General features: G+C 36.6%; 1 protein-coding gene across 1 annotated transcript in view; it reads right to left on the bottom strand.

The window, feature by feature from the left end:
• SEMA6A (semaphorin 6A) overlaps window positions 1–26,689 on the bottom strand; it is a 158,148-nt gene that overhangs the window by 46,624 nt on the left and 84,835 nt on the right. Inside the window, exons 4-10 of the mRNA XM_083356251.1 lie at window positions 15,907–15,967; window positions 13,257–13,319; window positions 11,696–11,797; window positions 7,240–7,330; window positions 4,760–4,879; window positions 2,284–2,372; window positions 1,168–1,385 (exon numbers count right to left, since the gene is read on the bottom strand). Coding sequence (XP_083212377.1) covers window positions 1,168–1,385; window positions 2,284–2,372; window positions 4,760–4,879; window positions 7,240–7,330; window positions 11,696–11,797; window positions 13,257–13,319; window positions 15,907–15,967 — 744 coding nt within the window. The remainder of the gene's footprint in view (window positions 1–1,167; window positions 1,386–2,283; window positions 2,373–4,759; window positions 4,880–7,239; window positions 7,331–11,695; window positions 11,798–13,256; window positions 13,320–15,906; window positions 15,968–26,689) is intronic.

Genomic DNA, 26,689 nt, shown 5'->3' with positions numbered 1-26,689 from the left:
TTCTTCTGTTTTATGCACTAGTATATCAACATTAAAGGCTTCCCATGACAATTTAATTTGAGAAAGTGTTATTTGTTTAAATTTTAAGTAGTGGGAACAACTTTAAGCAAACAGTTATCTGTGATTATCTATTCTAATCAAAGCTTGGCAAACCATAGTTCCTAGAGCCTGAATATCATGTGAGATGGCTTGTGATTAATTCAAATTTGGAAGCAGATGTTATCAGCTGCCTTTTGTGGTGTGTAAATGATAATACATGAAACAAGGAATAAGTGAGTTCAAAATTTATGCACCCTGAGTTTTAGCTATGGATTCCCTATTGACAAGTACACAATCATGCATGTAAGCAATGCAGTGGAAGATTTTGACAAGTACTCTCAAAATAGTTTAACTAAAAACAAAACAAACCCCCTGCATTACCAATCCTTTTTTTCCTGGCTTTTAGGAACTTTCTGAAATTTTAGAACAGGTATAAAAGCCCATTCTCAACAATGGGAAGAAAAGGAGCTGTGCAAATTAGTAATAAAACAGGTAGTCCTCAACTTATGACTCCAAAATTTCTGTTGTTAAGTGAGACATTTGTTTTGCTCCATTTTACAATCTTTCTTGCCACAGTTGTTAAGTGAATCACTGCAAGTGTTCAGTTAGTCACATGGTTGTTAAGTTAATCTGGCTTCCCTATTGACTTTGCTCATCAGAAGGCTGCAAAAGAGGATCACCTGAGCCTGGGACACTGCAACCATCATAAATATGAGTCAGTTGCCCAGCATCTGAATTTTGATCATGTGAACATGGGGATGCTGCAACTGCCTTAAGTGTGAAAAACAATCATATGTCACTTTTTTCAGTGTGGTTGTAACTTTGAATGGTCATTAATTGTACTGTTGTTGTAAGCCGAGGACTACCTATAGATGATTTTTCTAAGGGCTACAAGGAAAAACGGGAGGGAATCAAAAAATTTTATTCATTGAAAGACTCCCATTTGCGTATTCTTCTCAACAAATTAGTGTAAGTTGAAAGAACACAAAATTCTTGTCTGCAACATCAAGTTAAAGATGCTTTAGCTAATATTTTATGTGAGTTAATATTTAATAGCGTTTCTCTTTATTTAAGACAATGTTATCAAGCGGGTTGAAAACAGTCACTCTCCTCTATTAAAACCATTACCTGTTATAAGGGGTAGAAAAAGTTGCTAAGACAACGTCCCGGCCATTAACATCGGTAACATCGGTGACTGCCTGCAGTATGTTGAAATAGAAATGCGAATCTCCAGGTACTGAACAGTTCAATCGTGCTTTCAGGAAGGAAGTCCATTGCTTTTCTAGCACTCGCTGAGATCCACCCATGTCATTCTTGCAAACCCGAGCTACTCTGGGGAAAACTACCTGCAATGCGGATAGGGGAATAAAGAATCTGTAACATATTTTTACTAGAATTCTGCTGTTTCCTTCTTTTAAAAAAAGCAGAATTGGCAGAACTGAGTGCTTAATTGGATCTCCAGTTTGCTATAATCTGTGACAAATAACAAACAGAACAAAATTCAGTTTTGGAACTGTGTGCTATGAAAGATAAGCTTCTGACATTTCACATCCAGCCATAAATCCTTCAGGAGATTCATTCACAGCCCATGTAAAACTCATTTCTATGCAGGCCACTCAGCTTTCTCTTCCTACAAACAAAAAGACATTCTGTATTTGCAATCCATGTGGCCCATACTGCCAGCCGGAGTCCCATATCCCCAGCATATTTTATTTAAAAAATATGGAAGACTCATCAAGCTTTTATTCATGCTTTCTCCTTTTTAACCTTGTAAGCCTTTTATTGTGGAAATATTCCTTAAAAGGTCTTTTCAGTAAAGGCTTTCATTGTGCTTTATTACATGGCAAGACTGAAATTTCTCATTTACTTCTGTTGTTCATAGAAAGGTCTTTCAAATGCAGCTGCTCCTAGCTTTAAAGTCAGTCTTGCAGTGATTATTTGGAGCTTTGAATTAAATCAATTTGCCATATGTTTTCCAGTTTAACAGGGGTACATTTCCCCCCCCCCCAAAAAAATTGCTGTCGTTCCAAGCCAAAATATTTTATATTAGCTTTTCCCTAATCTGGTGCCCTTCAGATTTATAGAACTCCCGCTATCACTAGCCATCATAAGAAAGGTGTTTTATAGCAAGATAACACCATGCCTCATTCTTACCAAAATTTGGCATGAACAGCAGAATCTTTCTCACAACAGTGACCTTGTTATTGTGATTTATAGCTCTCATTTCAAGGTTATTCTCCTTACCTTCCCCATACTGTGATATTCCACTGCAATTTCCCGAAAGAAGAAGTAGATATAGTTACCATAATCTACTGCATGAACAAAATATGGTTCTGAAAGAAAGACAACATGTGCTTATAAATAGAAACACTTTCATCGAACAGTGAAATCAATCTAACCTGGGTTGAATATTTTTTCATCGGCTTTTGTAGGACATATTTATTTTACAATACAGGGTGATTATAAATCAACAGGATCTAGGTATGAGGATGGTCAGTCAAATCTCTGATAGCTATTGAAAAGATCATATATATGGAAAAAATAATTAGCTTCATCTAGGACTGTCTGTTGGTTCAGACATAATTCCTTATCTACACAGAGAAACAGAATGACCATTGGGCACAAAAAAGGCAGTGGAAGCAGTGCCAACTTCTCCACTGATTTTCCTTGTAGAAAGTTAGCAGGGAACCTTGTAAATACAATGACATGACCATGGGTGACAGCAGCAGTAAAGTGGTGGAGCATCAGTGAAACAGCCACAACTTTGCCAAATTTCAATGCCGTGGGAGCCATAAATCTCAAATTTTGGAAGCATTTTGTAAATTAGCCCTTTTGGGAAGCATTGCTTCTAAAATTGTTGCTCAGTGATGCACTGTTTCACCCAATTGAAGGTTACAAACAATCAAACAGACACGAAGGTTTTAGTTGTATACATATTCAAAAACTTCAAAATGCTGCAATTGCTTAGATATCCTTAAGAATTATGCTGTCTGTAATGAAGCAATGGATATTATATTCAAATATAATAAAATTCTAATTTTGGCAGTGGATGGATGACCAAATGAAGGCTAAGCAATTAAATATCCTATTTAACCATTCAGATACAACTACCCACCTATATGTGTGTGTGTGCGCGCGTGCACACACACACACACACACACTCACAAATGAAATGGTGTTGAAATGTTTGTATGATCTGAGACCAACTCATACCAAGCCTCTTTCAAGTTAATAGAAATAACTATAGTGAGTTCTACTGATGAGATGAACTAATGTCAGACTCATGAGCAAGCATTTAGCTCAATGGAGTCTTTTCTAGGGGATGGGTGGGGGATGATAAAGCAAATGAATCTCTGTATTGGAGGAAAGACAGGACACTTATTATTGTTCAATCTTCAGATAACTGTATGGCCCAGAATGAAGACTACAAAAGACTATATTAGGTGCATTGTTGTGACAAATTATTAATACAAATATGACTAAAATAAAATATGAAAAGTTTTGAGGTCTAGTAGTATAGAGATAGAAACTGGGATATTGATAGAAATTTTGAAAAGGACTCATAAGGCTATCCATATTGTCAACTCTTATACATTTAAAGAAATTAGAAATATGTGAACAATGTTTAATATCCCTAAATCACACTAAAATAAGTTGGAAAACCCAATTCATAATGTATATCTGTATATCAAATATTTGTATTGCATTTTCAATGGAACTGTTTATTATGTGTGTGCATATATATGTATATGTGTATGTATGTATATGTTTGTGTGTGTGTGTGTGTGTGTGTGTGTGTACATAGATATAGATAGTAGGCCCATAAATCAGATATAACTTTTTCATTTGCACTTTACTCCAAAAATGGAATGCCAGTTCTCCTTATTTGCAGACACAGGATTATTCTTATCAAAGAGAATTAATAACAAACTGAAGTAATAAAAACACGACTATAAAAATCCAATAATTTTTGCATTTTGCTCATAAAGAAAAAAAATGGAAATAACATCATTTACAGATTGTGTCCTTTCTCTTTCTCTCTCTTTTGCATTTTTTGTCTATAAACAAAAGCCCCTGTTTTCACAACAACATAATGCAGCATGGCATTCATTCATAATGCCATTGGAAAGAATGAATGGCAACTTTTTTTAACAATGGAGCTATTGAGAACATACAAATTGCCTAATTCAGCAGCACTCATTCATTATTTCTTGACAATAAAATGGAGGTTCTGATATTCTATTTTTTATTGGTGTATCTCAACACTGCAGAACAAATCCTCTACACTTCACAAACCCTAGATTGCCTAGACCCATCAGAGGGAAGAGCTGATGTTGCCATCATTGTTCTAAAATAACTCTTTACTCATTCCTTATCGTCAATCTTTGATCAAATATCTAGCTGTTAAAAATTAATTGAATGCTATCTATTTTGATGGCTCTTGTAATTTTGTATGAATACCTAGCAACTTAAAAAAGAAAAATCAGTGGAACAACTGCACTATAAAAAAGGCATTTCAGTATCTCTACCTGACAGAATGCATTGCTGAAGTAAGGTATGGTTTCTTTGTGCTTTAAAAATCTTTTCTTTCAACAATCACTAAAGGGCGAGATTTTGAATAAGCACAGTAAAAGTAAGTAAACTAAGACAACAAGGTCTACAGAGAATCCAACAGTGTAACCCAAAATTTTCCCCTTCTTCCTGTAGCTCTTTTATTTACCTTTCAACCATTTTGAATCATGTTTGACTGTCCGCAGCGTCGGGCTGTCTCCAAGGCTCCGGTAAATGACCGCGTCTATTGCAAGGAAATCTGTCACAGTGGCAGAATACAGCTTTCCCTCTTTTGGGGTGGAATTGGAAATCAGCAATAGGGAAGAAGGAAAAAAACACACAGTATAGTTGTATCTGCTAGGTAATCATGGAAACAGCCCATCCAAGGGGTCTTAAGGCATGAAAACTGTTGGGATAGGGTAATGAGCCATTTGGATAAAAAGCCCTTTTCCCTCTCAGCATTCAAAAAAGAAGAAAAGTCTGAGGAAGAATCTCCCTGGGCAAAACTTCTTGGATTATATCCCACTTGCAGATCCAGATATCACATGCCAATTACAATTAAGAAGATGAGGAGGAAGGGAACAGAATGCACATGGGGAGGGCAGTGAAGTTTTTCTCTTAATCTGTCAGCCATTTCCAGCATGATACACCCATATTTGAGCCCCAAACAAAATGGCAGAGCCAGGTCTTAAAATCCTTAAGAAATATGTATCAGAAGAGTAAGAGCAGATCTCATCTGAAAAATTAATCCATTCTTTTTTCTAATTCACCTATTTCACTGAGGATCTTTTTAAACCAAAACTAATTTTCAGGATGTGAACCTAGCACTTTTAAGCAGAAGATAATGATTTGCTTTACTGTGCTCTAAAAGCTCTAACATTTAAATTTCCTTCTGGAGTCCACCCCTCACTACCCTAGTGAGTGTCACCTTCTGCTCCTCCACTCTTTATTATATAAACAGCAATGCTGTACACCAGCCTTTTCTAACTTGGTGACCTTCAGGGATGTTGATGCACAAATCTCATCATGCGAATCAGGATGATCACTGTTGCAATAGGTAGTTCAATACATTTGTACCAGATTGAAGAAGGCTACATGAGTAGTAAGTAAATCAACTTATCAGGATTTGGAGCATAATGAAAATAGATTCAAGTTCCCACTTTAACTTTTTTGTGGCTTAATATATTTTTATGAATCATTGCATTTTTACTTTAATGCAGCACTGGCTATCTGTACTGGTATGTGAAAAAGACCTTGGGAGACAGAGCAAAGAGATGTTGCTTAGGTAACAGTCAAATAAGAGAGGGCATAGTCTACAGGAGCTTTAATGGATGGAGAAAGAGACCCAGAAGAGACTCAGGCTGTAAAAGAGCTAGTGGGAGATTTACACTTTTAGATTTACAAGATTCTGTTAATGGAGCTTTATAATAAAGTAGAATTAGTTTATCTGATTCCTGTCTGGTCTACTGGTAAAGCTAACATCAATCTTGAGAGTCTGAAAGTACAATTCTCCTTCATCTCCTTTAAAAAAGGTAAAGGTTGCCCCGCACATGCGTGCTAGTCGTTTCCGACTCTAGGGGCCGGTGCTCATCTCCGTTTCAAAGCCGAAGAGCCAGCGCTTGTCTGAGGACGTCTCCGTGGTCATGTGGCCGGCATGACTAGACGTCAAAGGCGCACGGAACGCTGTTACCTTCCCACCATAGTGGTCCCTATTTTTCTACTTGCATTTTTACGTGCTTTCGAACTGCTAGGTTGGCAGAAGCTGGCAGCCCAAGAAACTTGGGAGGGTCCCTTCTGAACTTCTTGCCCTGCCCACTATTCAACTGCAGGCTATTCTCTCTCTTTATCTGATGTTCCCCAGGCAGAATGTCTCCATTCCATCTCCCAAGGTCTTTCCCACATGCCATTATACTACAATAGTTGCTTACAGACTTTGTGAAAAAAACAACAGTCTGAATAGTTAGTCAAAACTATTTCCATAATATTGCTGAATATTTTATGGCTATTTTGAGATGGGATCATAAGGGTTGATGCTAACAGAATTTCAGTAATGAGACAATTTAATCTAAAATATATAAAGAACAAAATTCTAAAATACCATTCTATAATCAAATTAACCCCACTAGCACATAGTCATATTTTTAAACTACTGCAAACAGAATTAAGAGTTAATTGCATTTCTTTGCATTTATAATACATCATGATTAAATGCACAGTTGTCACTTCAGTCTCCTCCCTTGCCTCAGCTGGTAACAAAACATCAAGAAGCTTAATCTCACCAGGTTTCTCCTTTTTTCTCCTTTCTATTTTATCCAGGAAAGAGTAGCAACCACATATAATAGCTTGTTATCCTAACAGCTGAGATAAAGTATTGCACCTTATGAAATAATTTTCTCTCTACTCTAATTCAAAGTTATGTTAATATACTTTAGCACTTTAAGTATACAACAGAAAATGAATTTATTTTCCAAAGTGAGAATCCTATATTTATTTGTTTGACTATTAGCTAATTAGTTTAAGCCATGTGATACCCAATAAATTCCACCCCCTACTGCCCATAAACATATCTCAAGAAGGAGCGATAATTGTACTCTCTAAGCACCTCATTATAACAGGTGCTTAGAGTATATTTTTCTCCTTTTATGTTACCTGCAAACAGTGCGACATTGGCATGCTTTGCATCGTAAGGACATCTAGCCATTCCACTAAATTCATCTCCCAGAAATTCCAAAGTATCCATCTGAAAAACAAAACAGCATATTTCTTTACAAAGTAATAGGACTGCCAATTGTTTGAAGAGTTCTCTGTATCAGAGAATCCCACCTAAATGGCTGTGTCTAACTGACCTTGGCTATTTCAAGAAGTTAAGAAGGGTTACAGTTAATTATTACTTGAATGTGAGATCAGGGAGCAATTTCAAGCCTGTTGGCTATATTGGGAATTTGAAAAAAGGTGGCCAAGAAAATTACATGGATATATCCACGAACTTATAAACAATTAAGTCAGTATGAAGGAGACCTGCTCCTTACCTATGCTGTGTACGACCATTTTAAAGCTATGGTAATAAACTGCACAAACATTGAAAAAATGTTCATAGATTAGAAGTTATAGCCCCAATTTCTTGGTCAAATAACCTAGGTCCTACCAAGATAATTGGTGCTATAGCAGCATTTGCCACTATGGGTACAATCTTCCCCTAAGCCCAAGAACAAAATATATCCAAATAATTAAAGGTACCCATCTTTTGCTAGGCTATGGGGTTTATTTTTCCTCCTAGGCTCAATCATTTCAAAGACTGTTTGAATATCAGATTGTTTCACCTCAGTATAGTCAAGTGAATACTGGCTATTTTGCTAACCTCTGCTCTTCTTTCTATTATATGCACTTTTCTAATTTGGAAAGGGTGTATCCCACCTGAATCACTACTTCGAACTATCAGTAGTACCGTATATGCCCGGCTGAAGAACAGTGCTATGTAGCATCCCTTTAACTTTCAGAATTTGGGTTTCTGTCAGCAAAGTGTGTGTGGTGGTTTCTAAATCTAAGAGTGATTAAAAACTGTGTCTATGCAAGGCTCACAGATATGAAACAGAACAAACTAACAAGGGTCAGATAATCTATCCCTTCAGATATACTGAAATTAATCAAGGAGAGACAAACTCAGGCATCATGCTGCCTTAGTTTCTATCTACTTTTCAATCCAATCCTGCACATGTTTGGAAATATCCTGTGGAGTCCAGAATTTAAGATGACTAATTAGCACATCTTTAGCATCTTCCTTGTGCTAGCTTGTACAAGGAGTAAAGAGGCTGGGTGAACATTCTCCTATGAACATTTTTCAAATTAATCTTGCTACTGAATTATAGGTAAGGCTATATAAATGTGATTATGAGAAATGATAAAGTTCTCATATGATGGTGGGAGAAGCCTATTAATCCCTATATTGTGTGCAGAACTTATCATCAAAAACATCAACCTTATTTTTTATGGTTCTCAATCCTTCAACCTTATTCTTCTTATTTCCCCATATAATTTACGAGTTTTTTTAAAAAAAATTCTCTTTCAGAAAAATTTCTACAGAATTGGTTTGAACTAGTATCATATGTAAATTATTCTTCTAGCTGTTGATAATTAATCTGTGAAATATTTAAAATCTCAGCTTTAAGTGCAACCTCTGGGAAAATAATATTCTACCAAGCAACAATAATTATACAAATAAGCAGCTCAATGCAAAGCAGGTTTACGGTGGAAGCCACAGGGAAAAGTGCAAAGCCTACAGGCTTTAAGATTCAAGTGTGTTTTGATTACTCAGTGCTGACTTTTGCTTTGTATCAGTTCAGATCTACCTAGCAAATTCAATTTACTTCAACAGAGTAAAGTAAGATAAGGAATTTGAAAAACCAGTGTGGATAATAAAGCAACTAAGCATTATTAGTCTCATCTAATCAATTGTCAGTCCCATGGGTTGAGAGACCTCTTTCAAGCATTGGATGATTTGTCATCATTTGTTTCTTGTCATGTATTCTTCTCTCTCTAGACTTTCTAAATGGAATCATTTGTGTTTTTCTTAGAATGGAAACATATTTAAAGGAAAGGTAGAAGGGAAGGAGCTTTGTATAGCGCATAACATTACAGGCTCATCCAGGCTTTTGAGACCTGATGGTAGTGCCAAGGCTTGCAGATCAAATGTTCTAATATAGTAGTTCAGGTATTTCATTGGTCTTCTAAAACCTCAGTGTATTTACTGGGCATACTCTCTAACAGCAAAAAACAGTAGGTGAAAAATCCAGCATAATTCTATTTATAAGAGGAAATGAAATATTTGCAAAAATAATGCAAAGACTGTTAATATCCCTCACATTATCTTTCAATCTCCATCCTAAAAGACATATGTAGAAAATAAGAGTTTTCCACTAGGAGGTGCCTGAAAGTTGTCTGACAGATTTATTTCAGAAAGTACTAAAATAGTTTCCTGAACTATGTGTGCAAAATATTCTGAACTTGAAACATTCAGTGGTCAGGTTTCAAGTTTCAGAGCTTGAAAAAAAAATAGAACAGTATTACATATTGAATATTATTATTATCCTAACTTCAAAAAAAAAATGACCAAAGGAGGAATGGAGGGAAGACATATCTATATCTGTATTTGTATCTATATTTTTAACATAGCAAACAATGGAAATAAAAATAAAATCGGTCAGGTTTCTGCCAACTTGACTACATCTTTTTTTTAAAAAATAATCTTTTTGACTCATTTTTCTAGAGAATAAATGGTAAGCAGTGTTCAGAATGGATTACCACCCACCTAAATTTCTAGCCTTAATACAAAAAATAATTTTTCACTGTTTCCTATGGCCAAATAGTAAAAATATTTCTAACTTAGTATGATTGGAATACAGCCAATTCAATATGTTCAGACATCATGTTTTGAGTTAGGTTCCAAGTACTTCCCTATCCATTCTAAGTTACTCAAAGTAAAAACAAAACAGAACATCCTAAGCACCCACACATTCTCACATAGAAGAGACCTCAATATATACCCCTATGAGCAACCATTTGCTAAAGGAAGGAATGAATAATTTTTATGAGTCCACAATAAGCTAGATGGAGCCAGCTTTTTTTCCCTTGAGGTGAATGTGTAGTACCTGATTATTACAGTATTCAACTGCTTTGACAATCAGCTTAGATTCTAATTCCAGGCTTACCCAAGATATATTTTTGAGAGGACACAGGGGAAAATGTTCAATCACTTCTAGGAATATCCTGCACTTTTTTCTAGGATTTTAGTCCATACTTTTTAAGAATTTGAGGCTAACATTAATTGTACATGCATTTATGTGATTTTGGAGAGCCAATGATTAAGGGAAATAGTAAACAATAATCAAGAAATATGTTATGCCATATGAACAAACTATTCTGTCTTTTATCGCTGTGCCTAACTTCTGCCTCTCTCCCCGACAATCAGCATTATGTGGCCACTGAGCACTCAGTATGTGCATTCCTGAGTAGATGAACCTGGGAGGGTTGCACACTAAGAGTCTTTTTAAACATTTTTGTAAGCCATGGGGGTCATATGATTACCCCATTCTGATTATAATTCTTTTCATATTCACAAGCTGAGTTCACTATTATGATGTTCAAACTTCTTACTCTATGGAGACAGGCTATAGACTTTTCTTTAGAATTTGAAATGTTTTAAACAGTGGTTGGTTGGTTTGTTTCTTATTTCTCAAATGCTGAACTGACTGATCTCTAGGAAGCTGATCCTGGAAACTGTCTTGATGAATCACTTGTTATAAGAGAAAGAAGAATTCATTCAAAATTTGAAAAGCTGATATTAAATAATAAATGCCGGCAACAGAAGAGAATTTTATTTGTATTCTGAGGAAGTATTCTCTGAAGAGGAAAGTGGCTGGTTTTATTACGAACAAATTTGGATAACTGACCAGTAATGCTGATCAGTACTGACTTCTTCACTTTTGGATTAGTCAATTTCCTGTTGCACTGTCCTCTCTGTTGGCTGTGTGCAAAACTGCTAGGCTGGGCATAAAGCCACAATTAGCCTCCCATATGCTTGGGTTAACTGTAGATTCTTCGCTCCAGGCATCTACTTTCAAGGCTCTGCATTTTAATTAGCAGCAACCAAAGGGATAACGTACCAAATTGCAGTATCATGTTTTATGAGACAACCAAATATGATCTGGGTTATTCTGTATTAAATATAGGTCCCAAAAGAACTGTGGAAAAAAAATTCAATTCCTTCAGTAGCAACTTTCCTTTCAGTTCAAAATCAAGCATTTTATATATTAAGTTCTATGCAAATATACTCTTTCTGCTTCAATTCTGTATTGGAAGGTCTTCTCTATGAGAGGAGACTTCATGAATCCTGCCATGCCTCAAAGCTCTGCCTCAGAATGGGAGTGGTTATACTACAGCAACTTTACAAGCGGTCTGGTGTTACTTTCTTTAGTTGAAGAAACAACATTCTGAGGGAGAAGAAATTTCACTGAACACAGTTTTGTACTTTCTGGCTTTTGTACCATTATAAAAACTAATAGCAAATCCTCTCCAATTACTTAAGCTCCCTTATAAATGCAATGCCTACCTTATAATTCCTGCAGGAAGGACTGAAGGCATTTGTCCCACAAATAAATAATGTATCATCATCTCGTTTTAGAAGAACCTTTATAAAGTTATGACATTCATCCTGCCAAAAGGATTTTAAAAAAAGGAAAAGAACTGAACTACTGTTTCAGCAATTAACATCATAAATGTTTGACACAATTAAATAAAATATATCGATTTGTTTGTTTCGGCAATTTTTCCTGCCATTTGGAAAACAAGGCAACAATGGATTTCCTCAGAGTGGCATTAAAGCAACATGGCTGTCAGGGATTTAAGGATTATATTTGTCTTTTTATATTGCTGTTTATTGGAGAAAATGTACTTTAATGACAGTCATGAATCACAAATAAGACCTCAGTACTGTATGTCTGTATGTATTTATGCAATTTATACACTGGTGCGTCCTTGGCAGTTTATAGATATAAAAACAACAATAATAAATAACATATTACATTTAGTCATTAAAAGTAAGAGGAGAGGCCATTCCAGATGAGGGAAAATACCACAAAAAAGCAGCTATTGCAGCAGGTGTAAGACACTGCAATACAGGTAGTCCTTGCTTAGTGACCTGTTGCTTAGCAGCCATTCAAAGTTACAAAGGACCGCCTAAAAAGTACTTATTATTTAATTTAGAATTTTTGATGGCCAGGCACAGCCATGAGGTTATTTGATCACATTTTGGGCACCTAGGGACTGGCTCACATTTATGGCCGTTTGCAGCATCCTGGGGACACATAAACATGATTTTTGACAATTGTTTTTTGCTGATTTCTTATATTTACTTCCAGTTTCTGTCAAAAAAATATCCATTGGATGAAATAGATTTACTTAATTAGTACAGCTTTTGCTTAATTGCTGCTGTAAAATAGGTGGTAAAGTCAGTGGTCATGGGTCACAAAAAGGCATGTGGACACGCAGTGACCTGCTTAATGACAGCAATTACTTAACGACAATAATTCCGGATTCAATTACGGTTATTAATCAAGGACTACGTGTACTAGGATTAGACTACAAACATGGCTGCATTTTGCATCACGTGAAGTTTTGCGGACAGATCAATGTAGGCTTAAATACAGTAATCTAATCAGGAGCATGACTGATGGTTCTTGTACAACCTATCTTATGTACTGAACCATATCTGGGTAGAGTGGGGAAAAAAATAAAGCCCCAAAAATACATCTGATCTAAACTCATTCACAGTTAATCAAATTTTCAACTGCTAAAACATTTTCCTAAGATGATTTGATTATCTCCGATAAAGACTCTGTATTATATCAATTCCTAGTAGAAAGTTAGCAGGGTAGTAAGCTTCTTAATGCGTCTTCATTTCATAGTAGTTGACATTTTTTGTTATAATGTTTCATTACGTTACAAGTAAACTATGTTTTGAAAAGTAAAACCTTCAATAAACTGTTGGGAAAAAACAATTATTAGCTAGGAAATAAGGGGCATGATCCAATCTGCAACACAGAGAGCAGTGTAGGATAACAGTCAAGGAACTGAACAAAGTGGCATCTGCTGGAGAAATGAAATTTGCCTACCTTATGTTTTCCCTTCATTCTGCATGTATCTACATCAAGCTGTCTGGATTTCCATGTCAATTTCTTCAAGGATCAAGAAAGAAATCAATTAGCGCCTGGGGTGTTTGTATTTAATTTTAAAAGGAAAACTAGCTACTGAATATCAAATTCTCAAACACATTCCATACTTATTCTATGCTTGACTTATTCTAGCACTGAAGTCTTAGGGATGTAGAACATTTAGTTAGCATTGACTGCTATTTAGTAATCTCAAATTATATATTTTCTATACTTGCAAGGGTGTTGGTTAACAGGCAAATATTACAAATCAACGCATTCTCTTTATTTTTATCTCTCAGAATAGACTACATATATACATACATCTATGATCTATCTAAAATAGTCTTGAAGAAACGAGTCTCGGGTAAATTCATGTTTAAAAAACTAAAACCCAGATCACTGAGTTAGAGCACCGAAATGTCTATGTACTGTATGTATATACACAAGTACACAAACAGACGTATACATAAATAAACATACAGGCATATAATTTTGTACCAGTAGAAGAGCAGAATTTATAGCTTCCTGTTGTACTGTGGGGTTCTATAGTGCTCACTGAGTTTGGTGGTGTTCTTGCAGACCTTTCTTTACTAAACTAGGTAACATAATCAGTGTGAAAAGGATTGTGGAGGTTACCTAGTGTTATTAGCAATGATGTTGTCTGGTTTGGTAGTGGAATGTCTGTAAGAATATAACCAAGCTCAGAAAGCATATAATCTTGTTCTGTTTTGTTTTAAGAAAAAAAAACACACACTCATATACAGTAGATCAAATATTCCCTGTTGTTGTTTGGAAGTAGTGTTTAGTCAAATAAAATGTTTAGAGAAATAAGCACTGCTGAGTTAGGAATGCTCTCCACTGATTCAAAGTTGTACACAGCACGTCATTGGAGCTCACTCTGAAGGAACAAAGAAATATGACCAGAGTTATCTCTTAATTCTAAGCTGGAACACAGTCTGACAGCTTCTGATAGGAGTGCCAGAGAACAAGTTTGTATGTAAAAAATATCTACATTCCCAGGTAGTGCTGGACAGACCACAGAGCCATGGTTAATCATTATAAATGATCCCAGCTAGAAGGCCAATGATTTTACCTGTCTAAGGCATTTTCAGTAGATTTTACCTATAAAAAGACTTTCATCAAACTCTAATAACGAGTCAAAAATTTGATGTACCTAGGCAAAATTGCAACAGACTGTTTGTCAATGGGTCCTGAATGAGGAAAAAAACAATGAAGAATTGGATTTAAAAGTATCTACCGATGGTGTTTTGCCATCTTAGTGAAGAAATTGTATACCCTTTGCCAATTGTCAGTAAAAAGAGAGAGAGAGAGAGAAGTATCTGAATTTCAATTAAACTGAACATTTCATAACATAGAAACGATATGTTTCAAGGCAAAGGATCATCAAACATTTACAATAAATCCGAATATTTATTTTACATGGTTCCTGGCTCCAGGTCCAACAAAAAAATGAGGAACAAAGTAGGAAATACACTATTCTATGCAGATTTAGATTCTCACAAAGACATGAATTCCTAGTCAAGCAAGCAGAGCAACGTTAGAAGCTTGTTTTCACTGTTTTACTCATGTATTTTTCATTCGGAAGCCATTACAAAACTTTTTTTCCCATTTTTGCTTAGGTTGACTTTAAAAAATCACTTAGATTTTGTATACTATTCTACCTGAAAAATTTCAGCCCAGCTTATTTATTGCTCTGCTTGACTTTACCCCATGAAAACAATAGTTTTAAGTTACTTGCTCGTAAGTGAGAAACACCGAAAACTCGAGCTACTTATAGATATACAATCTGAGTAGCTTGATGTAATGCTAAACAAATGATATATAAAATGCATTAAAGCTAACAGTTATATTAGGATTCTGGACAGTATTTCCATCCATATCTATAATTCAGTGATTAAGCATTTTTGCAAAATATTTTTTGATGATACTGCATCATCGTTCTTTCCCCTCAGCTGTGTTATCTTACACTTTAGCTGTATCATCTGTCTTGAGTATGATGTAATAGATGATACCTAGGATACTAGAAGTGTTCAAGTGCTGAAATGAATGGAGTTTTTCAGCCCTTCCTTAATACATATACATATCCTATTAATTTTGGAATACTTAATGCAGTACTAACAGAACAAAATATTGTGGATGCCTTCTAAGTTTTATCTTTAGTCTTGAGTACCTGTAGTCTTCAGGAAGAATTATAAAAATCATAAAATTATTGTGATTAGTATCTATATGTCTATATATCTATTTAATTTCTTAGAAAAATGTGACCATTAAACTATTTAAATAGAATTTGTTGAATAACTAGTATTTACTATAATATCACAGAAGTCAGTCAAAACTGTATGACAAGTAAAAATGTTGGAATGACTGTGTGCCTCTTATGGTAATGCAAAAATCATGCTTATAATCTCAGCTAAGTTACTTACCTAAAGTACATAATGAAAATGGCAAATGTATTCACTTTGCTTATATGATAACTTTGAAGCTTTTAAAATGATAATTTCAAAAGCAGATCTGGAAAACCTGAGGAGCAAGAGTATTTTTTCTTATTTATTTTTATTGTCCTTGACTGTGAATAGTAGAAACTACTTACTTTGCTAAAATAAATCTCTTCTGTATGTGATGAATCCATATCAACGGTATAAATATGGTCCCTGTAAACAAAGGGAAAAAAGAATGCCAAGATAAACTCAGATGGTTCACATGTCACAGGAAGAGTGCTTTGTGTTCAAATAAATCATTGTCCCTTAGCCAGGAACTAAGGATAATATCAAAGAACACTAGGCAACATATCTTAATCTTTCTTTGTGTAACAGAAGATAAACAATCAATACAAATTCAACATGAACAATTCTTTCAATATGTGCTATGAATGAACAAAAGGTATAAAAAGGAATTAACTAAGAAGACAGAGGTTCCCTATAATCATTTTGGTATAGATGTTTTATATATATTTGCAACTACAGAACAAGTCAACCTGAAAGACTGCAGATTGGGATATATTGTAAGATAACTGCAAGGTTTGCATAATTTGGAAAATATTTGACTCGTATAATCCTTTAACAATCTTACCATTGATAAAAAAATCTGGGATAGATATTCCTATTAAGAATTGTGGCTCCTAATATGAAAACACATACCTGCACTGAACATGTATTCATGGACATTTTGATCTTTAGCTTAATTTTTCATTATTTTGCATTATAGTTGTGGGAACGGCCAGAATTTGGTCTCCCAAGAATTTGGCTTTTGACCTTTCAGCCTTTCCGTGCTTTCCTAGTTGGGCCTCTCTGTAGCTTCAGTGAGGGCACACTCTCCTGGCTAGGAGGGGGGCCTGGCATGTGGGAGGTTTGGGAACGCTATGATAAAGACTTCACATGCATCTTATGCTATCTTGTTTTTGTGTGATCTCATAAGCACCTGAGTATCCAATTATTTCTGTGTATCCTGGTTGTGAGAGACTGATGTAATCTTTATTGGAGGTGAATAAAAGTTCAGCGGGCAGTGGACTCTCCAGAGTTCTTTTGGAGACGAGGCTGCCCTGCTGGTTCAGGACAACTCTATCGACCCGGGTCTGAATTCCTTTCCCTTCGTCTTAATTCTTTTCCCTTCAATAGTCTAGTAAGATTTAAGCAGGTGGCAGATGCAAGTGATGTTGTCTAAGCCTAAAAGCTAAGCAAGTTCAGGACTGGTTAGACTTTGGATGGGAGAACAATATGAAATTCTGGGCATGTCAGCTAAGCTTGAAAATAATAAAATAAATAAGATCATGGACAAACAATCTGCAGTTGACCCTTGAAACCCATTACCAAAGCTCATTGGAGAAGTACCATCAGACAGTATGCTAAAAGATAGCAATAGAGCCTTCACAACCACCATAATACAGCCATTCAACTTGTATATGCTATAGCTCCTTTAATCCTAGAGATGCTTAGCTATATGATAAAAAAGAACAGCAGTACATACCAGTCCTCCCCACGTCCCAGATAATGAAGTTAGAGGCCAAGATCAAGATAACTTGGAGAGAGGTTAGTTAGTTGTGGAACTACAGAAGGGTGTGGAGATTAAGAAAAAGAACTGGCTACTGAAAAAAAGTAAGGGCCTGACTCCATCTGAAGCCCTGTTAGACTTCTAAACAAAGTCTCACAGTCCTGGCTACAAGGCTAAGGAGATGCACTACAGAAGCACAGGCCAAGAAGGTACATGCCCTGTTCACAAAGGGTACTTCCAATTGCAGGGCAACAACAGAGTAATAGCACAGTCACCCACAGCAGAAACAGAACAATACTGGGAAAACATATGGGAGAAACAGAAGACACATAACAGTATAAATGATGTGTGTTGAAGGGCATCATTTCCTTTTTCACAAGCAGAAATATACAGTAAAACATTCTGGTACAAGTAGAACTTTGTATCATCTCCCTGTCCCAATAAATCACATGGGTCACAAAGATGTTTATTTTTCTTCAAATGCTTAAAGGTCTATTCTCAGGTCTTTTGGGTGACATTCAGTGAGCCTGAAGTGCCCAACAGTATATGCAATGCTAAGGTGGTGTTGTTTTTAAAAATTATTTCTCCAAGTTCAACAGAAGTGTGGCTTGATTTATAATATAAACAGGGAGAAAAGCTCACATCATCTTTTTCTGGTTTTTGTTTTGTTAAATGAATAGTTAAGTTATGAAGGTAAGACTTATTTTAATGTAAGTTGTTTGTGTTCTCCTTTTTTTCTTTCTCTGAGAGTTCAGAATTAATAAATTAATAAAATTAGTTGCCTTAGAGACAAATTAAGGTCAAGGAGCACAGATATGATATTCTTCTACACCAGAGGTCCCCAACCTTTTGAGCACCAGGGATCGTTTCCACAGAGAGAGATTTTTCTGTGGAACGGAGGGTGCGTGGTTTCATGTACTGCCAGCATCCCATTGATGGGGCTTTGCTTGTTTGTGCAGACCAGTTTCTGGCATGCCGCAGCCCGGTGCTGGTCCACGGACTGAGGGTTGAGGAGCTCTGTTCTACACCCTCTTAAATAATGTAAAACACAAGGGAAATATCATTTTATAAGACAGGAGACAGCATCAGTATAATCAAATCTTGAATGATTGACTATGGATTTGGAGCAAAGAATAGGAGGATGAGATTGATCAAAAAAGAATAAATCTGTAAAGAGTGGTCTTTCAAATAACATTAATTCTCCACCTACTTCTTATGCACAATAGGTCTGCTATTGAAATTGGTATCTGCTATTTTAAAATAGTGCAGCATATATAATGAAATAACTTCTATTCATATTAGCTTTTTCAAATCTATTTGGAGGAAGCAAGGTTAGTTTCTAACTAAAGCTGATTCAAAATATTTCCAGCAAGCCAAAATACAAACAACATTTTTTCACAGGGAGAAAGGGGGTTTGTTTATTAACAAAATCAGGTTTTTGTAAGTTTTTCATAAATTTCCTCCCCTTTGAAAGCAGCTTTCATTCTAAGATGCCATGCCGAGAAAAGTGTGGCTGTATTTATTTTTATATTCTTTAATCTTCTGTAAAAACTGCCATTTACTTTTATGACACATTTAATGCTTATTGTTTCCTTGACTCCATTGGAAGAACTTTGATCCAAAGTTAATGCAGAGCTACTCTTTTGTTTGGTTTTTATTTTATAGATGAAAACGGTATGTCCTCTTTCTGCAGATTTTCACTGTAAAGCTCTGGCAAAATAGACCAATAAGTTAAAAACAAAAACATGCATTTGAATGGCAAATTAATAAGTGATTATTTATTCCTGGCAATATCTAAAAAATGTTCCGTTTACCCTCAGTTATAAGTTTTGTATATAGCAGACATATCAAACACAAGGCCCGGGGGCCGGATCTGGCCCGCAAAGTGGTTTCATGCAGCCCGCGAAGCCATCCTGGAAACAGTGAGGGAACGGCCCCCACTGCCTTGGCCCTGGCCCAGAGACCCTCCTTCTGCCAGAGACCCTCAGATCTGTCCCACTCCTGCCCAGGCACCCATACGCACCCTTGATGTGAACGATGTAGAGCTGGCGACGCCCACCCAGTAGGCCATATGCACTCTAGCCACGCCCACCCAGTAGGCCACACCCACCCAGGCCACACCCACCCGGCCCCTTGAGGGCAACCGCAATGCTGATGCGGCCCTCAATGACATTGAGTTTGACACCCCTGGTATATAGTGAGTGCCAAAAAAAAAAGAAAACGGTACAGCTTTGTATTTCACCCCCTTCTAACTGAGGAACCCTATAATGCAGTGGCTCCCAACCTTTTCTATACCCCGCACCCCTAGAATGCTTCTGATATATTCTCGCACCCCTTACAAAAGTTCAAAATAACAGCAACGAATTATGCATATACATTATAATTTTGAAAACCCAAATTTTCACACACCCCTGGAATATCGTTTCATACCCTCAGGGAGTGTGAGCACCCCAAGTTGGAAACCCCTACTATAATGACTTATGACAAATTTGCCAGCCAATTGTCAGAAAAAGGAGAAGCCAGAATTATGGACCTATGTGGACTCTGATTTCCAGATAAGTTAAAAAAAATGCTTCCATAATGTTACTTGATTCACAGTTGTTTCCATATAAGAACTGCCACGTACTAAAAGGGTCTGCTAAACTGAAGATATAAATCTGTGCTGTTTTGTTTTATGCTGATTGTTTGTCATCCTGCTCTTGCTAATTCATTTTTTTACACAAATAAACCAATTGCAGCACTTCTGTTTTTCCCCACGTCCAGTTAATAAAATGTAAATACTGCCTCTTTCTGACCCGTGGCCACAGCCATGGGCATTAAATGCATGTTATGATTCTGGTGTGCACCTGGGAGGTATGATAAATTACCAAAAGATGTAGTGGGAGAGAAAAAGGCAAAATGAACACCTGAAAAATTAAGTATATTTGTGAAGATGGCAAGAAGAAAGGGGAAAAAATCAATCTTCTCATGTAGCTATTATAGGAAGCATTATTTAATTATTCAAATTCTGCTTGTCTTTCATGTACTATTCTCTTCAACACTTGCCTCATATCAGCAAGCTGATCTAACTTTCTTATGATTTTTTTTTAGCAATGGAGTCCTAAAGTATATAAAGAGATTTCTGCCTGGCCCTTGAGAGTTCAGATCACAATACTTTAGTAAAGCTAACCATCCAGGGGCCTATGCAGTTTATATTTAATGACATAAGTGCTCCAAGGATTCACTACCACTTTATAGCAAAGGTCCCCAACCTTTTTGAGCACCAGGGACCGCTTCTATGGAGAGAGGTTTTTCCACAGACCAGAGGGGGTGTGGTTTCATGTACTGCATCCTGCGGGTGGGGCTTTGCTTGTTTGGGTGGACGGTTTCTGGCATGCCACGGCCCGGTGCTGGTCCACGGACTTGGGATTGGGGACCCCTGCTTTAGAAGATTTCATGTGGGAACTATTAGCTTGTGTTACTAGCTTGGAGAAAGACACATTTATTGGAATTTCTTTAAGCTAGCTGGAGCTTCTCCAAATGTTATACAGTACTTACAGAATTAACAGTGCTCACATTAAGCTGGATTGCAACCCAATCTAGCATCCTAGTATATAAAGCACTGTAGGGGGCAAGTGTGCATGGGATGCAGCTAGGGTTTTGTTGTATATGCAAACCCCAAAGCTGAGAAAGAATGCATTGCCTTCAAAAATAATAAACAAGGAAGCAAATACATTGAAGTTTATCTCTGTTCAAAACAAATTGTGCATAAATTAGCAAAGGACTAAACAGGGAAAACTGGAACTTTGTGGGTGCTTGGTTCTTATCAGTTTCTGTCCAACTGAAAAATGAGAGGGGAAAATTTACGCAAGATTCTGGCAACAGCTATAATCAGTATAATATAATCAGAGTTTTTATGGATAATAATTGAATCATACAAACCACTTTACAATTTGATGGGGAATCAGATACTATTCTGATGCTGTTGAATTGCAAATTATATCAATGGTTATCAGTATCAATAGTTCAGCAATGAGTTCTCATTCCTGACCTATTATTGGGTGAAACAATGACTTTCAAACATTTTGTCCAAGAAGCTCTTTCCATATTATGTAATCTTGATTATCATCTGTCTGCTCCCGCACACTGTTGAAGATTTTGTCATTTATTCTAAGATGAACATTAAATTTATTCATGAAACTGGCTCATCCTTTATGCCCTTCCCTTAAGTTGGAGTAGGGTGCTAATTAACAATGATTACATAACTTTCTGCAACTGCACAGGGTAAAAATTAATATTTAACATGATATTTATCCTCAATAGATGATCCTTCCATTCTGCAACTCCCAATAAGCTGTTAAGCAGCCTCAGGGTTTGTAACCGAATGCAAACAAACAAAACCTACTGTGTTAGATTATTTCTTCCTTGGTCTAGCAGGGAATGTTCAAATTCTTAATTTAACATATTGTAATCAGGGCTTGATGTGTTTGTCATTAGGTTTTACGAAAAATATACCTATGAAGTGCACAGGCAGCTGTGTTCTACACAAAATTCAAATACACACGGAGGCACAAAACCTGCATTTTCATGTAGATACATCCATCCTTTCAAGCAAGAGGAGACTGAACTTTTTGAAATGGAAATAGTGCAGTGGAGGAAAGCATCTGAACTACTGGTCCAACAAATGGGTAAATGGGTATACATTTATTACTCTACGAATCCTTATTTTATAACACCTCCCTTTGCTATCAGAGAAGAAATTAGATTTTGAGAACATTCAAATAATCTGGAGCATAGAATTTGGCTTTCATTAGGGCTTGTGCATTAGCTGAAATTCTGACACCACCAGGCACAGCACCTAATACAATTTCTGCTAAAACAAAAAAGTGAAAAAAAACCCCAAAACTTTTCCGGAACAGACAATTAAGGATGAAAAAAGAAGAAATGTGGCTATTCACTACCTCTTTAAATAATGGCAGGATGCTGTAAATCTACCTAACAAGTAGCCAAATAGCCATATAAAACTGAAATGGAGGCAACTTCTTATGCTATAACTATGTAATATTAAAATATATTGTTTATTTTGGGTAAAGAAATGCAATATACTAAGTTTGTTTGCTTGTTAAACTCCTTTCGTTGGAATTCCTATTTGTCACTGTGACAGTTACACCAAATTGCTAAAGCAGAAACAGCTATAAGTTTTCATTCATAATAGTTATCAAAAGTTGATTCACTTTTTAAGTTTATTACCTAAAGAAGAAAGTGACTTTTGCTCCATTTTATCCTTATTCATTTTTAAAAAGAATAATTTTTGGAATGCAAATGTTTTTGTGTAATTTCAGTGCAGAAAAATGTTGTTTCTCTACTGATGAATGTCAAATATGTCAAAACCTTCATTCTGACATCTTTCCAGGTGATAATTTTGATAATCTTGTAGTGACCGAAGCCTCAGAAGTGCTTAAACTGGGGTGTCAAACTTGCAACATCACATGATGTCTCATGACATATCGTGACTTTTTTCCCATTGCAGGCTATGGGATGGGCGTGGTTTCGGCATGATGCATCCAGCCCATGGGCCAGCAGTTTGATACACCTGGCTTAGAGGAATAGAAGAAATGATGTGCAGAAGGCTCCCCCAAAGCTAGTAGTTTTCTTATACTCAGAAAGAAAACAGAAACAGTAGTAATAGCAAAGAAAAGCAAGAACAGGGCCATCCAGTCATCAATTGTGGACCTTTTTATGGAAAAGGAGGGACGCGGTGGTTCAGTGGGTTAGGACGCTGAGCTTGTTGATCAGAAGGTCGGCAGTTTGGCAGGTCGAATCCTGAGTGCCACGTAACAGAGTGAGCGCCTGTTACTTGTCCCAGCTTCTGCCAACCTAGCAGTTCGAAAGCACGTAAAAATGCAAGTAGAAAAATAGGGACCACTACGGTGGGAAGGTAACAGTGTTCCGTGCGCCTTTGGAATCTAGTCATGCCAGTCACATGACCACGGAGACGTCCTCGGACAAACGCTGGCTCTTCGGCTTTGAAACAGAGATGAGCACCGGCCCCAAGAGTTGGAAACAACTAGCACGCATGTGCGGGGGAACCTTTACCTTTTACCTTATGGAAAAGGAGGTTTAGGAAATGATTACTTAGGCCAAAGTTGCCTTTCCTTTAAGACAAAAGGTCAAAATTTGTTCTCTGTCATTTTAGAGTGCAAGACATGGAATCAAAATCACAATAAGGCAGAATTCAAACGTGATGCCAGAGGGAAAAAAGAAACCATAAAAGCAACAGCATCTGTCAAGAATGTCCTCTGAACAGCTGTTGGAGTTTTGACCTAAAAGGACCTTTCCAATTCTATAAAAAATACATTTAGTCTAAACACAATTTAGACATGGTCTAAATTTTCAGTTAATATGAAGTTTTCAATTTCAGCATAATTAAATAATTGATGCATGATTGGTTTATCATCGTTGAAAATACTCTTTAGGTTTCCTTAAAATAAATTTATTCTACTGAAGGATGCCCAAGTCCAGCAGGTGGCAAGAACTTAGGATAACTTTCAAACCACTAACTAACATCTTCACATGTTCAAGTTATTGAGACAACGTTTTAGCAGTTTATTTATTCTAATACTTCTGGTTTTGAATAATACTGTTCTGGAATAATTTTTTTACTAATTCCATTTTCAGTTGCCATTTCATGTAACTATTTTGAATTGGCCTAAGTCTAACTAATTTTTAAATGGAAAATCATGTTAATTCTTCTGCAATGGAATACAAATTAGCACATGCTCAAATTCAGCTTTGGAAGAGGCTGCTCTACTAGAAAACCTTTTGAAATAATTTCCCTACTTATCCATAATAACGGGTCACAGGAAGGCATCGCTAGAGACAAACAATTTGCATGCAAGCTCAAATCATCCTAAGTGAGTAATGAAATGTATGGTGAGATGTCTACTGCATATTCGTTTCCCATGGATAAAATGTCTGTACACACTTATAGCTAATGTAAGTGGTGACTGCTTGTCTTCATATATTCACATACAAAGGTCCTTAGACAGAAGCTCGAGGTTTTTGTTTAGCACAGTATAGAACACATTTTGACTCAATTCAGGAAACATGAGATGTCAAAGTAAAGGGTTAATAATGATTGGCTAAGCAGGTAGTTTCCATTGAAACAATTCTAGTAGTGCTTTAGGCAGTGGTGTATCAAGTGGTAGTAGTGATATGTGCCTTAGATGCAGACCCAAAGGGGCTACTGATCTAAATGTTTGAGGAGGCCAATGGTGGGAATCACATTACTGGTGCCTGTGCACCATCCGTTATTTGGTGGTCAGTGGTGGCACAGCAGTGAAGGAAAAAAAAGTGCCTTCAAGATAGGTTTGAATCCTGGCAATCACCCTCTGCAATGTCCTTGGCAGCATTCTTCAGAAATAGTTTGCCAAGTCCTTCTTCCTAGGATTAAGAGAAATGAATGATCTGAGATCATCCAAATGGCTGCGTGACTAAAGTGGAATAAGAACTGTGAACTTCCTGTTTCTAATCTGAGGCCTTAACCACTATACCAAACTAGCTATTAGCACTGAAGGGGTGGGGATATTTAAAAAAAAGGTCTGTTCTGGATGTCAAATGTGCTAGACAGGCCACTGGCTTTAGGAAACATCCGACCTTTTCACAGCCCATATTTTATTTCATATTAATGAAAAAGATTTACTCCTTGTGACTTGTTTTAAAATTAAAATCCCTGAAAGTTATTAGCTAGAGACTGGGCACTATGCAGCCCCAAACAGCATATGAGATTTTGAAGATAAAACAAAAAAAGTTTTTCCATAATTTGCATAACGTAATACAGATAAACTTCAAATGTGCCAAATATGAAAATACACATATTTTCCATTCTTTTCTGTCTGGCTGTTTCTTTGCTAGAATTTAAAAAAAATGGTTGAACTTCATTACAATTTAATTTTATAACTTTGTGGAATGTACAACATTGTTGCTTGTTTTTCAAAACATGCAGTTAGTTGCTTTTATAAACACAGGAGAATGATGCCAATATTCCAAATGAATGAGTAACTACTATGCCTATTTACTGTGCCACCACACAGTATATACCAGCTGCAAGGGAGCAACAGTAACAGAGGGCTATTGCTTCTTGCTCAAGTTGTTAAGCTTCCTGAATTCCTCTAAGTGGTCGTTGTCCACAACAGAATACTGACCTAGATTGGTCCACTGGGGTTCTTTTTAATTTCTTACATACTAGATAAATATGTAAATTGGGTTGGTAACAGCTGAAGCTATCATCTAGCGCCTTCTGATCAGGAACTTTACTAAGGCAATATAAGTGAAGGCATATAAATGCATTCTGACTAGCATACCAAATGGGTGAGTTGGTGGGAGAGAGCTTGATTTTTCAGTCTATAGAACAACTACCGATTGTTCCTATTTTCCAGTTCTGAGGGAACATTCTTTTTGTGCAGGATTAGGCAACCTGGTAGTCTGCAGGGTTTTTTTGAACCTCAATTTCCACCAATCTCAGCCAGCATCACTAATGTGAAGGAACTGTAAAAACTTTCATTAAAAACATCTGGAAGGCCAAAAGTTGTCTGCTTATGCTATTATAAAATTATTGCTATTTTTAAAACGATTTCTAGCCAGAGTCCAATCAGATTAAAATAGGGATGGGCAACCTGCAGCCCCCTTTTCATAGCCCATCAAAGACCGTGCCAGGGGCCCTCAAACTTGTCCCTTTTATGACTTTTGGACTTCAACTCTCAGAATTCCTCAGCCAGCGTGCCTGGCTGAGAAATTCTGGGAGTTGAAGTCCACAAGTCATAAAAGGGCCAAGTTTGAAGACTCCTGGACTATGCTATAGAAGCAATCTGCCAAATAACTTTAATGCAATCTTCCATTCAAAGGAATGAAAATGATGCATTAAGCCTTCAATGGCCTTATTGTAGTTACTTAAAACAATGTGGCCCCCACTCTCAAAAAAATTTCTTACAATATAGTCCAGGAAGCATTCACTAGTTATCTTGATCCTACCAATCAGTACTAGAAACAATAAGTTGTTTCTACTTTGGTCAGCCCACCTGAAGTTCTCCAGATGTGCTGGACTGCAATTCCCATCCCATCCCCAGCTGAAGATGATGGAAGATGTAATCTAAGCTATCTGGAAAATGTCAGGTTAGGGCAGATTGTCATAAATCATGGGGCTTGGGAGCAGCTATGGAAGCTGAACCAAGCCATTTTTGCAGTGTTTTTTAGGAAGCAAACAGCATTCCAGTGGCCAGAACTTGCATCTTCTTGCTTCATAAAGAAACCGACTGTCATCCCGCTTTCCCTGTAAAAAACAAATGCAATAAAGGAAAGGAAAACCAAGAGTGAGACACCAACTGATCTGCCATTTTTGTAATCGCTTA

This window comes from Vipera ursinii, assembly GCF_947247035.1.
Source record: "Vipera ursinii genome assembly, chromosome: 2".
Lineage (NCBI taxonomy): Eukaryota > Metazoa > Chordata > Lepidosauria > Squamata > Viperidae > Vipera > Vipera ursinii.
This window is presented reverse-complemented; position numbering and strand designations above follow the sequence as displayed.